Source organism: Sus scrofa, chromosome 8 (assembly GCF_054392235.1).
Source record: "Sus scrofa isolate SSC_HxYL_T2T_F1_AM1 chromosome 8, Sscrofa_HxYL_maternal_Yorkshire_Landrace_v2.0, whole genome shotgun sequence".
Classification (NCBI taxonomy): Eukaryota; Metazoa; Chordata; class Mammalia; order Artiodactyla; family Suidae; genus Sus; species Sus scrofa.
In genome coordinates this window covers 38,795,660-38,809,691 of record NC_139390.1, presented here as the reverse complement: position 1 = coordinate 38,809,691, position 14,032 = coordinate 38,795,660, and the positions used below count along the sequence as shown (strand labels likewise).

General features: G+C 44.3%; 1 protein-coding gene and 1 long non-coding RNA gene across 6 annotated transcripts in view; one reads left to right on the top strand and one right to left on the bottom strand.

Annotated features, from left to right (window-relative positions):
- The window catches only part of CWH43 (cell wall biogenesis 43 C-terminal homolog), a 74,570-nt gene extending 65,672 nt beyond the window's left edge, over positions 1 to 8,898 (bottom strand). For 2 of the 3 annotated variants that reach the window (XR_014812422.1, XM_003128968.6), the window contains exons 1-2: positions 8,714 to 8,898; positions 4,400 to 4,591 (exon numbers count right to left, since the gene is read on the bottom strand). Coding sequence is in view for 2 of the 3 variants with exons in the window: in XM_003128968.6 (XP_003129016.4) it covers positions 4,400 to 4,591; positions 8,714 to 8,756 (235 nt within the window). In the remaining variant the exon portion in view is untranslated. Of the gene's footprint in view, positions 1 to 4,399; positions 4,592 to 6,191; positions 6,212 to 8,713 lie in introns of those variants that run through there. The other variant, XM_084972022.1, reaches the window with a different exon arrangement.
- Positions 8,899 to 8,998: 100 nt separating this feature from the next.
- Positions 8,999 to 14,032, top strand: part of LOC110262084 (uncharacterized) — a 62,775-nt gene continuing 57,741 nt past the window's right edge. For all 3 annotated transcript variants that reach the window (XR_002346629.2, XR_014812445.1, XR_014812444.1), the window contains exons 1-2: positions 8,999 to 9,743; positions 13,098 to 13,294. This is a non-coding gene — a long non-coding RNA (uncharacterized LOC110262084). The remainder of the gene's footprint in view (positions 9,744 to 13,097; positions 13,295 to 14,032) is intronic.

The following is a 14,032-nucleotide window of genomic DNA, read 5'->3' as shown; positions in this document are numbered from 1 at the left end:
TTTCTCTATCCATTCATCAGTTGATGGGCATCTGGGTCATTTCCACTTTTTTGCTATTAAGAATAGTGCTGTCACGACTATTCGTGCACTAGGTGTTTTGTGACTATGTTTCCATTTTTTGGGGGGGAGTGGTTTATACCAAGGAGTGGAGTTGTTGGGTCACATGACAACTATGTTTAACATTTTGAGGAACTGCCAAACTGTTTTCCAAATCGGCTGCACCATTTTGCATTCCCACCAGCAACGTATGAGGATTTCAACTTTTTCATACCTTGCCAACACTTGCTACTGCCTATCTTTTTGATCATAGCCATATTTGTGAGGCAAAATATTTAAGGTCAAAAGTAACCTAAATCAGGAGGTTCTGTCATGGCACAGTGGTTAATGAATCCGACTAGGAACATGAAGTTGCGGGTTTGATCCCTGGCCTTGCTCAGGGGGTTAAGGATCCGGTGTTGCTGTGAGCTGTGGTGTAGGTTGCAGATGAGGCCCAGATCCTGCGTTGCTGTGGCTCTGGTGTAGGCCTGCAGCTACAGTTCTGATTAGACCCCGAGCCTAGGAATCTCCACATGCCGCAGGAGCTGACCTAGAAAAGGCAAAAAGACAAAAAAAAAAAAAAATAACCTAAATCAATTGTAATATGTACTAGTTTAGGTTCCTAACTACAGAGTAACCTAAAATATCTGAGGTATCAGTGGTGAGACAGCATGGAACACTCAGATCTTCTTTGTAGTTAGGTAAGAATACCTTAGGATTCTTCAAAAACAAAGTTGTTTGGTTTCCTCAAGAAGCATCTGAGGAGTTCCTGTTGCAGGTTATGAACCTGACCAGTATCCATGAGGATGCGGGTTCAATCCCTGGCCTTGCCCAGTGCATTAAGGATCTGGCATTGCTGTGAACTGTGGTGTAGGTCAAAAATGCAGCTCAGATCCCACTTTGTTGTGGCTGTGGTGTAGGCTGGCAGCTACAGCTCCAATTAGAACCTTAGCTTGGGAACTTCCATATGCCTAAGGTACGGTCCTGAAAAAAAGGAAGAACCAGAGGAAGAGGAAGGAAGAGGAGAGACGAGCAGGGAAGAGGAGGGAGGAGGAGGGAGGAGGAGGGAGGAGGAGGAGAAGCAGCAGCAGCATCTGAAAAGGGAGTTTTAAGGCAAATCATGGCTTGCTTCAGCCTCTGTTTATCATCAGCAAAGCTCAGTGGTTACCTGGAAGAGGATCTGGTAGAAACTAGCCTCTTCATCCTCAGCTCTGAGCCACTTTCGTACCCCTTCTCAAATGTAATTCTACCTCTACTCAAGATGATAAGTTTTTATGGAGGAAGGAGGCGAAAGGGGAACAAGAGGGAGCATTTCAAACACCACTGCCCTCAAAGTTATTTACTATCACATTACAGCCACCAGAAGCTATTGGGCCCAAACTGGACTTAGAAATAAAAAACTGTCCCAGTAACTGGTGGTTGGTGGCTTTGCAGGCAGAGCTGCCACAGGCAGCACTGACCAAAGGTAACAAGGAAGTACCACCAGTGACATCCCTCTACCAGAGAAGTGTGATGAGGCCACAGTCACTCATAGAAGGATACAGAAGGCATCCCTTTAACTCAGTTACTATATATACTCAATTCAGAATACAATGTTTCATTTCTATTATTTCTGAAGCTGAAAGTATCAAAATCATTTGCTGGTGTCCAGTGGACACCATTCTTTACCCCTGCTGTTTCTGAGCCCAAGCTCTTTAAAAACCAAAGCTCTAGACCTTTGTGGATAACTACAGAACTTTGTGAGATTTCTGTGTGTCTCTGCCTTCTTCGGGGACAGACACACAGAAAAGCAGAAGGCAATTTCCTAGTGATTCCTGTCACTGTTTCTGAAAAAAGTCAAGTGACCGTCCCCAGACTGAAGAAACATACAACATGGTTAATGAATAAATGCCACTTCAGAAATTCAGAAACCAACTGGAAAGCAAAAAAACAAAACAAAGCAAAACAAAAACAGAGTTCCCGTTGTGGATCAGCGGTAATGAACCTGACTAGTATCCATGAAGATGCAGGCTTGATCCCTGGCCTCGCTCAGTGGGTTAAGGATCCAGTGTTGCTGTGAGCTGTGGTATAGGTTGCACCCATGGCTTGGATCCTGTGTTGCTGTGGCTGTGGCACAGGCCAGCAGCTGCAGCTCTGATTCTGCCCCTAGCCTGGGAACTTCCATATGCAGAAGGTGAGGCCCTAAAAAAGCAACAAACAAAAACACAAAACAAAAGAAGACAACTAGGTTATAGCAGAAGAGCAAGATAGCTGGACTTTTTCAGCTACAGAATCAACCAGACTGGAGCCTGGTATTTTTGGTTTTTAAACCTTTTCCCATGAGCTCACTTTCTTACTTTTTTTGCTACCAGTACTTCTCCAAGGTCTCTCAATATTTATTAATATTAATAACCTCAAATCTTTGTGATAAGTGTACAGGTAAAAAAATTTTTAACTGCTCTGTTTTGGCATATAACATATTGAAAAGTCCAGAATTCTAGAGCTCCCATCATGGCTCAGCAGAAACAAATCTGACTAGTAGCCACGAGGATGCAGGTTCGATCCCTGACCTCGCTCAGTGGGTTAGGAATCTGGCTTTGCTGTGCCCTGTGCTGTAGATTGCACACTCAGCTTGGATGTGGCGTTGCTGTGGCTGTGGCGTAGGCTGGCAGCTACAGTTCCGATTAGACCCCTAGCCTGGGAACCTCCATATGCCATTGGTGCAGCCCTAAAAAAGACAAAAAAAAAAAAAAAAAAGAAAAGAAAAATAAGAATTCAAAAGCTACAAAAGTTATACAGTGCCAAGTTTCCCATTTGTACCTGTGTCTAGGTACCAAATTCTTCACCCTGGAAGCAACTAAAATGATATCAGTTGAGGTTTTTAAAATACTTCTAGAGCTATTTAATGCACATTCAATTAATTACTAAATATATTTTCATCTAATCTATTTTACATAAAAGTCAGTATTCTGCACATATTGCTTAGTGCTTTATTTTCCCAGCTTAATGATATATTTTGAAGAACTTTCCATTTCCTTACATAAGTGTTCTCATTCTTAAACACAGCTGCATAGTATTCTATAGTACTCCAAATTTCATAACTAAATTTATTTAACTTAACCTATCCCTTACAGATGACATTTAGGTTATTTCTAACATTGTTATTATAAACATTGTTGCAATGGTTACATAACCTATTTTTATCATTTTACACATGTGCATATACCCGTAGGATATGTTCTCAGAAATGGAATTGCTGGGTGAAAGAGTATATGCATATTTGTAATTTTGATAAATACTGCTAAGTAATCCTTTGCAAAAGTTGTGCCAATTTACAATTTACACAGCAATGTCTGAGTGCCTGCTTCCCCACACTTGCAATAGTTTGCTCTTTATTGGAGTTTATTCTTTGCCAATCTGTCTATAACTTTATGTGTGTATGTGATTTGTATGTTATACATTGTAGTACTTTTTTTTTTTTTGCCTCTTAGGGCTGTACCTATGGCATGTGGAAGTTCCCAGGCTGGCATTGAATTGGAGTCGTAGCCACTGGCCTACACCACAGCCACAGCCATGCCAGATCTGAGCTGTGTCTTCATCTACGCCACAGCTCACTGCACCACTGCCAGATCCCCGATCCACTGAATGAGGCCAGGGATTGAACCTGCACCTCATGGTTCCTAGTCTGACCTGTTTCCACTGCGACACAATGGGAACTCCCACATTTTAGTATCTTTTTAAGAGCCAATTATAGCTCCTTTTCAATAAACTGACTATATGCTTTGCTTTCTTTCCTATTGAGTTATTGATCCTTTTAAATTATTGATTTGTAAAAACTCCATGTATCAGCAAAACTGGCCCTTTGGAATACGTCTCCTGATTTGTTGATTGCCTATGCTGTTCATTATGCATAATTTTCATATTTTTAGGCAGTATCATTTACCAACTTTTCAATGACTCCTGAGTCTTGTGTCATAGTTGGAAATAAGAACAAAAATATGTGTGAGAATCGACCTTTCTCCAAGGTGCCTTTCCCCTCTTCATGTCACGGATTTTTAAGCTTTTCCAATCTGACCGAAAAGTGAAAAATGTAAATGCTAGTCCCTGGTGGCCCAGCATTTAAAGATTCTACATTGTCACTGCTGTGGCTCAGGTTGGATCCCTGGCCCAGGAACTTCTGCTTGGCCCCAGGTGTGGCCAAAAAAAAAAAGTAAATATGTTGACTTGATCTAGTCTTCCAATTCTACTAAAATTTTTCAAGGGAGTAGTGAGAGAAAGAGAAATATTTTATTTATTTCATCATTTAGCATTCAATGAATAGTCTATGTATTTTCACTTGGATTTTTAACTTAAAAAAAAAAAGGGAATCACTTTCAAATCTTACCAAGGGTAATTATCCGCAGCAGGGCTAGCGTCCACTTCTTGTTAACCAGCTTCCAGAAAGGAGCAATTGTGAGGAACACTGGAGAAAGAAACGCTGTGGCAAAAGCTTCAAGCCCAGTGAGTTGCAGTGTTTGCAGCGGGAAGTAATAGATCATCGGTCCCAGGTCATGGCAGAGAGACCAAGAAACATATCCTTAAAAAAAAAAAAAAAAAAGAAAAGAAAAGAAATTTTTTTCGGAAAGAAAGTGTAACTTTGTCATTCTTTCCAATAGTGGCCCTGCCCTCCACTACACTTGCTCTGGCTGGCTGCCCCGTTCCAGACTCTGGCCTTCCCTGGGATCTAGAAACAGAATTCCTCCCCTTCCCCTGCCAGGCCCAGGATGAGAATGGCTTCCTGCTGTTTTGTGTCCCTCAGCATCTCTGGTTTGTCCCCCTGTTGGCAGGTGGTCCCTTTCATAAAGGCTCTTCAATTGGGCTACCTGGGTTGAATCTGGTTTCCTGTCAGGACCCTGACTGATCCAATTTCCTGACCTAAACTGACTCTTTTTTAATGAGAAATACCATGAAAATCAAAAAGAGCAACAAAGAGGAGTTCCCATCGTAGCTCTGCAGAAATGAACCTGACTCGTATTCCTGAGGACACAGGTTCAATTCCTGGCCTTGCTCCGTGGGTTAAGGATCTGGCGTTGCCCTGAGCTGTGGTGTAGGTCGCGGTGTGGCTTGGATCCCATGTGGCTGTGGCTGTGGCGTAGCTATACCTCTGATGTGACCCCTAGCCTGGGAATCTCCATGTGCCATGGGTGCAGCTCTCAAAAAAAAGAAAAAGAAAAAGAGGAACAAAGATCGGGACTCCTTCCTGTTGCCGGAATTGGGCCTCTGTCTGCCAGGGCCAAACTGAAATGCAGAGACAGAGTTTGGGGTAAAGGAAAGAAAAAAAAAATACCTTTATTGCTTTGCCAGGCAAAGGAGGGTCACAGCAGGCTAATGCCTTAAAGACTGTCCTCCCCCCCTGCCCCCCAACTTAGAAAGAATTGTGAGGAGTTTTATAGTAAAAAGGAGAAAAACAGGTTTTCAGATAGGAATCAGGATTGGGACAAACATGCATTCTTCTTTCTTTGGGGGAATCCTAGTCATCAAAGCTGCAGTCAGGACATGTTCACCATGGTGGCCTTCTGGGTTATTGCCTAGAATAGCAGTTCTTGCGAAAAGGGCATATTGATCAGAGATTAGAACAAACTAGGAAAGTTCCTGAAAAACATTATGTGCTAATTGTCTTTAACCCACAGGTAGTTACGCTCAGGGTGCCTAATCTTTAGTTTAGGGGTGATTGTGTTTAGGGTGCACTTAAGTCAGGGAGAAGGACAAGGAAGGACTCTAAGCTGTTCAGTTTTAAAGTATTCATTTCTGGAGTTCCCGTCTCGGCTCAGTGGTTAACGAATCCAACTAGGAACCATGAGGTTGCGGGTTCAATCCCTGGCCTCGCTCAGTGGGTTAAGGATCCGGCGTTGCCGTGAGCTGTGGTGTAGGTGGCAGATGTGGCTTGGATCCCGTGTTGCTGTGGCTCTGGCATAGGATGGCAGCTACAGCTCCGATTAGATCCCTAGCCTGGGAACCTCCATATGTTGCGGGTGCAGCCCTAGAAAAAAACGAAAAAAATAAATTAATTAAAAAAACAAAGTATTCATTTCTACAAGAAACATAAGGAATGCAACTTTTCTCTTAGGCGCATAAGATGCCTGTGTTATTATGTGCATCCCTTGAGAGAGAACCAGAACCCTGTCCCGAGGCTGTACCATTGTCGGTTGACTGTTCCTCCCGTTCCTGATCAGCAACTGTCTAAACACGTCCCTAGGAACTCAGGGAAGGTCATGGTGGCTGAATGAGGCCCATTTTTTCCTAAAACAAGAAATGGAGGACACAGAAAGGCACCCAGAAGCCCCACAAGGCCCTGTCAGGCTTCATTCCCACTCCAGATTATAGTCAAAGGCAGAGACTCCCCCCCCACCCCCTGGCTTTGGCTGCACCTGCAGCATGCAGAAGTTCCCCAGCCAGGGATCTAACCATAGCATCAACCGGAACTGCTGCAGTGACAATGCCAGATCCTTAACCCACTGAGCCACATTGGAAACTCCTGTGAGCGGACTATTTTAAACCTAACCCTGTAGAGATGGGATTAAAATGGTGAAATAGAAGGACTGGCGCTCGCCTTCTCTCATAGAAACAACAGAATTACAACCAAATGCTGAACAACCTTCAACCAAGTGGACTGGAAACTTTCAAAAAGATATCCTACTCCAGAAGACAAAGAAGAGGCCACACATCAAGCCGGGCCCCACCTGAGGCATATGGAAGTTCCCAGGCTAGGGGTCTAATCAGAGCTGTAGTTGCCGGCCTATACCACAGTCACCGCAATGCCAGATCCAAGCCACATCTTCGACCTACACCACAGCTCGTGGCAACGCCAGATCCTTAACTCACTGAGCAAGGCCAGGGATCAAACCTGCATCTTCATGGATCCCAGTTGGGTTTGTTAACTGCTGAGCCACAACGAAGGGAACGCCAAGATTTTTTTTTTCAATCACTGCTCCCTCCCAGGTGCCCCAGTGGTTATAGGAGGTAAAGGGATGGGGAGTGGGTCCCCTGGGTTGGCCCTGGGGTGAGGAGGAAGAAGCTGAGCCTCGGTCAGAAACCCTAATCGGAGAGTTATACAGGGAGAACCTCCAGGAGGTTCCACCTGAGAATTTATAAATGCCTCCACGAGCAAGCCAGCGTTGGATGTAGAGAGGGATGCACAGACATAGAGAACAGACTTGTGTTTGCCTCCGGCTGGGTGAGGGAGAAGGTGGAGTGGGAGTTTGGGACTAGCAGATGCAAACCCTTTTCTAGAGAATGGATAAACAACAGGATTCTACTGTGTAGCACAAGGAACTATATTCAATACCCTGTGATAAACCATAATGGAAAAGAATATGAAAAAGAATATATGTGTAACTGAATCATTTTACTGTAGAGCACAACACTGAGAATTAACTATACTTCAATGCAATAAATTCTTAATAAAAACGAAAAAAATAAAAAAAAAATAAACCTAACCCTTAGGAGACAGTGCGGGGTAGGGAAATACTCAGATTTGAAATTCCTTTCACCTCTGCCAACTACTGCCTGCATAATCTTCTACAAAGATGATAACCCACCAATGGGCATTTACTATGTGCCAGGCTCTGTGCTAAGGATTTACTCCAATCTTCTCTTACTGCTCATATAATGCATATCCTATGAAACTGACCCTATTTCCACTCCCCTCTTACAAATGCAAAATCAAACTATAATTTTAAAAAATTCCTGAGACTCGGAAAGTTAAGTAATTGCCTAAGGTCACAAAAGTAGCAAATGGCAGAGTGAACTTAAAACCGGGCAGTCGGATTTCAAACCATTCTTAATCAGCAAAAAATACTACTTTTAACCACTTTACAGAGTTATTAGGATTAAATGAGATCAGATATACAGAGTACCTAGCACCCTAAGTACTTACAGAATGTGATTCGCTTTACATTGCAGTCTAATGAGCCAAAAAATAAGCCCCCGGAGCATTACTGGCTCCCAGAAAAATCAAGTTCTTAGGAGGGCACCCCTTCCAGGCCAGAGGAACGCTTATTTCACCACCAACAGCGAGATTCTAGCCATCTCCCAAACGTCTGCCTGGAAAGTCTGAGTTCAATCAAACAACTGCGACAATTACAATAATTGTTCTTGGGACTTTTTGCAAAGCTGCTAAGTAAGCACACGGGACTCGAATTTGATGCTCTTCGCCAAATGCTCAAGTGTGCAGCCACCACCCAAGGCCTCCGCCCAGGCCAACCCAAGCAGCAGCCACCGCCCTGGAAGCTCACCTACAGCTGAGGGGGTGGGGGGAGGGTGGGGACGGACAGGTTCCCCTATCCTTCCCCTAGGTAATGTTCGGTACTGAAATTTATCCAGTCAAAACGTCACGGGTGAGGGGACTCGGAGTCGATACCAGCCTCTTGGTTCGTACCAGCCTCGTGGTTCAAGGCGACAGGTGAAGAAGTCGCGCCCCTTGAGCGCAGCCCCAGGGTGGCACGGGAACTCAGGAGGACTCATGGGAACACCGAATCCTCGGATCTGGAACCTCAATTTCGGGCTTTTCTTTTTCTTTTTCTTAACATATTCCTTCAGCAGAAGTTCCCGGGGGCGATAAGCATCTCTATTCTGAACACTGAGCGCGCTTTCCTCCCTCCCGGACTCAGCCTACCTCGCCCGGCACCGCAAACGCGCGCGGCAGGCGGCATCGGCTTACCCAGCAGGGTCTCCAGGAGCACGTCTCTCCACAGGGAGGGCATGGCAGCCTCCAGCAGCGCGCTGTCCAGGGAAGCTGCGCGCCCCGCACCGCCAGCACCCCGCACCCGCCCCGCCGCGACCTCCCGGGGCGGTGTCCGCACCCCGGGCCCGCGCCGAGTCTGCCTCCGCCCCCGTGCCCGGCCCAGGCGAGGGTGGGGCCGCCGCGCGCCGCCGCCGCGCGCCGCCCCCGCCCCGCCGCGCCCAGCGCAGCTCAGCCGCCCTGCGCCACCGCCTCCGCCGACGCGCAAGTCCCGGGGGCATCGGGCCCGCAGACGGACAAAAAGCGGGTCCCGGGTCCGCCAGCAGAACAGCCCCGGGGATGGCGCGCAGCAAGCGCCCCCGAGGACCGCATCCTTACAACTCCGGACCCGCGGTGCCCTTTAAACCAGGTCCAGTGGGCGCGCTGCAAGGAGAAGTCTGAGCCCCCCGGATTGGTGGCGGCGGCGGGGGCGCAGCTTTGGGTGAGCAGGTTCAAATGAGACCTCCGCGTCCTTAAGGCCTGGGTGAAGCTATTGGGCAAGCGGGCACCTGCGACAGCCACCTGTGTACGCTTCTTCTCAGTTTTGGTAGGAAACAGATCGCATTCTGGAAAGGTGGTTGAAAAACTCCAGAGATGACAGAATTTTCTATGGCTTTTAGCGACCTCACCACACCTGTTCAGGGGAAAGAAAACAACTGATGACAGTGGAGATTCCGCCCTCTTCTACTTTATGAATAACGACCTTTCAGAGTGCCCGTCGCTGAGATCGATGCTGAGCCGTTCTCGTGAACAATGAATCCAGTGAACTAGGCCAGTCATTTCTTGCTCAAGCATTACCTCAGCCCAGCATGTTTTGAATTTTTCTAGTACCTTCTCAAAGCAGTTTATTTTAATTCGCTTTAATTTGTTGGAACACTTTGTCATTTACCACCTCGGGAAGGTTTGCTCTGAAATTAAGCAAACAATGGTGAGTGGCCTAAAAGTATAAGAATCAAGAGCAGTTATTACGGTAAGTCCTTTGCAGTTTTGAGCAAGGAGTTCTAAATCGCTTAATTAGTGACTAGTACTCATTGTCACCAGATAGACATAAAGATTGATTGAATGGAATTGAGAGTCGGAAAATAAACCCTCTCATTTGGGGTCAAATGATTTTCACAGTTTGCCAAAACAGTTACAGGACAGAAGGGATAGTCTTTTCAACTAATGTTTCTAGGACAGATAAATATCCATATTCAACTGAAAAAGAATAAATAGGACAGGTATCCTCATCTCACACCATATAAAAAATTAACTCAGATGGTCTCAAAGACTTAAATGTAAGAGACAAAACCATAAAAATCTTTAAAGAACACATACACAGGAGTCAGTCTTCATGGTCTTTAGTTGGACAATGGTTTCTTAGATACAAGAGCAAACGCACAAGTAACCAAAGAAATAATAGATAAATTGGACTTCATGGAAATTAAAAGCATTTGTGCTTCAAAGGACAGTATTTAAAAAGTAAAAAGACAATGTGCAAAAGGGGAGAAAATATTTTAAAATCGTACATCTGGTAAGGAACTGGTGTCAAGAATATATTTTTTAAAAATTATAAATCAATAATATCTACCTTAAAGATGAACAAAGAATTTGATAGGCCTTTTTCCAAAGAACACCTACAAGTAGCTAATAAACAAAATATATTCTGGCTGCGGGTGTGACCCTAAAAAGCAAAATAAAAGAAAATTAGATCGTGGCAATGGTTGCCCAGCTCTGTGAAGAGACTAAAAACACTGCATGGCTCATGTTGAAAGCGTGAATTATATGGGGTGTGAATTATATCTCAATAAGACAGTTTTGAAAATGCAACTCATTGAAGTTATATCTTGTAAAACAATATTTTGATCGGATTTCAGTCCTTTAGTATCAGGCATTCTTCAATGTGTGCTAGGCGCCTGCAGACATCAGCCACTGCATTTTCCTTCCTCTTTGGCCATGTATGTTTCTTTTCCGTGCACCCATATGAAAAGCATCTAATTCTGTGCCGTGTGTGCCTATTTGGTGCTCTTCACAGCTTATCCCTTTTCAAAGCTAAGTGCTGGAAAAGCTTTGCGTCTACCAAGGGTGCAATGTGTTTTCTGCTCAGAGCTCAATTTTTGTCTTGGTGGGTTTTTTTGTTTTTGTTTTTGTTTTTCCTTTTCTCTGTAATACTTTGCTCACAGATAACCACAGGAAAATGCACTCTAACGGTGAGCCCAGAAAGGAAAGAAAACAAGTTTTGGTGAGCTGCTGCCTATTTTTGCTATAAAAACTGCGTTATACATCATGCTGGCCTTGTGCTAGGCATATTGTATGTTAAGTACATGTTTGGCAGTTACATCGGTAGCCTCTCCATCCTGAGATCTTTTTTATTTTATTTTATGGGCCACACCTATGGCATAAAGAAGTTCCCAGGCTAGGGGTCAAATTGGAGCTGGAGCTGTCAGCCTACACCACAGCCACAGCCACACCAGATCTGAGCTGCATCTGGGACCTATGCGCAGCTTTCCACAGCTCTGGATCCTTAACCCACTGAGCGAGGCTAGGGATCGAACCCACATCTTCATGGATACTAGTCAGATTCTTAACCCACTGAGCCACAATGGGAACTCACTTCATCCTAAGATCATGTTAATAGCCTTCTCTAGGTTTTCTCTAACTAATTCTGATTTTTTTTCCAATTGCAGAGACAAAAATGACCCTCAGGATGCTAGGGGGAATTTCATCAGAGTTTTTTTTCCCCTCCTCTTCTCCAAAAGACATAATGATGTTTTAGCTGTGTTTATAATAATTTTTCTGAATTATCATTTTGTCCCTTCATGGCACATTGTGAGAAATTTGAGCAGTTTTCCTGGTCCTTTCCTATGTAGTTTTTAAGTTTGAATTATTATTATTTTTAATTTTAATGATTTTTATTTTTTCCATTATAACTGGTGAATTATTATTGTTCCTATCAATAATATTATTGTCAGTTAACTATGAAAATGTCTTTCATTTCATTCCCAATTATCATATAAGTCAAACAGAATGCTCATATGAACTTTTAACTACTTTGTTCTCCATTGAATCTCATTGTTATCTAATTACTGTTACTGTATAATTTTTACCCATCCCATGCAAGATATGGGTCACTTGTATACAGCATCATTTGGTTCGCCCTGCTCTGTGAATGTATCCATTTATGTAAATTCATAATCAAGGCTGCTACTTCAATTTTTTTTTCTGTCTTTTTAGGGCCACACCCAAGGCATATGGAGGTTCCCAGGCTAGGGATCAAATTGGAACTGTAGTTGCCCACCTATGCCACAGCCACAGCAACACCAGATCCAAGCCACATCTGCAACCTACCTACAACAACGCCGGATCCTTAACCTCCTGAACAAGGCCAGGGATTGAACCCACATCCTCATGGATACTAATCAGGCTCGTTACCGATGAGCCTCAGAGGGAACTCCAAGATGTACTGATCTAGCAAAAACAGAAATGTTTTTCTTCAAAGAAGTGACTAAGGAGAAACCCATGCATATCACTTCAAGGTCTCAATTGTGCTCATTAATTTTTTTTCAGTTTCTTTAGTTACTTTAGGATGAGCTCAGTTCATGTTTTATGATGACAAATGTTTTATTTCTCGCTGTCATCACATGTCCACGGTGGGTCAGCTGCAGTCACATCTGGGACTTGGGCTCAGCAGCAGTGCCTGCTTGTGGGTCTCAAGGACCACCTCGCAGCAGATTTGTGGCCAAGCTGATCTCAGTGGGGCAGAGTCTATACAAAGGAGGCAGGAAGGGTTTTGGAACAGTAATGCAATCTATTATAACCCTCTTTTTTTGGGGCAGGGGTGCACCTAAGGCACATGGAAGTTCCCAGGCTAGGGGTCAGATTAGAGCTGCAGCCACAGCCACAACAACATAGGATCCAAGCCACATCTGCAACCTACACCCCAGCTTACAGCAATGCTGGATTCTGAACCCACTGAGCAAGGCCAGGGATCAAACCCATGTCCTCATGGATACTAGTTGGGTTTGTTAACTGCTGAGCCACAAAGGAAACTCCAACTCTCTTTTTTAAAATAGAGGAATGTGTAGTTCTGTTAGTTCTTTTAATTTTAGTTAGTAATTGATTAGTAGCTATTTAGTTATCTTGGCTTACCTGCTTTTCTTACATAGTATATTACGATAAACTATCTCGTGCCACATGACTGTTAATAGTTGTTCATTATTCCATAGTGTGATCATAGCTATTTAACTGTTCCCCTTTTGATGGATATTTAGATGGCTTTGTTATCAAATGGATGGGCTCCCTACCTAGAAAACATGAACATCTTTTTTTTTTTTTTTTCATACAGTCTACTCAAAAGGGAGAGGTTGCTTGTCTTCAATAAAATGAAAAAAGTAATGAACTTCTCTAAGAAGCTGATGGCCTTTGGCTCTGTTTTAGCCCAAGTCATCAAGGTGCAGGGCTTTGCTTGCAATCATCAGACTTCCACTTGCATCTTTGAGGAAGAGGATGAGTACTCTGCCTGCCTCTCTCCAGCTTGGACTGGTGAGTGTGTTTCCCTGGTGGAAAAACAGGGACTCTCCGAATGGCAGGGATGGTTAACGACCTACCAAATCTTCTGCTCCTCCTTCTTTGTGCCACAACAGAGTTGTTAACTGGAAAGCAGCTACAGCCAGAGGCTGCTCTTCTCAGCTCCCCTGCCTTCTCCATGGGGTCTGGAGTGACTAGCCGTCACCAATGGAGGTTTCATTCATTACAGAACTAGCATTGCCGTAACTAGGACACCCACATCCAATGTTTTCCACAGAGGTTAAGGGGGTATAAAAACGAATAGCTTTGGCATTCTCATCTGGCTCAGTGAAAACAAATCTGACTAGCATCCATGAGGACGAAGGTTCGATCCCTGGCCTCAATCAGGATCCAGCATTGCTATGAGCTGTGGTATAAGTTGCAGATGCGTCTTGGATCTGGCATTGCTGGCTGTGATGTAGGCCAGCAGCTATAGCTCTGATTCTACCCATAGCCTGGGAACCTCCATATGCCGAGAGTGCAGCCCTAAAAAAGCCCCCCCCCCCCGAAAAATAAATGGCTTTGAGAATTCATCCTAGGCCCCTCTGGGCACAAGAAAGAGGAAAGAGGAATACTCAGGTTACATAATATGAGCGTGGTACTTGAAATAATTTCTCCTTTAGGAGCTATTACGCTGCCCCAAATGAATATTTGTTCAGTAAACACTATCTAGGGAAATCAGTACAGACAGAGAGCTAGTCTCCTCAACTCCCA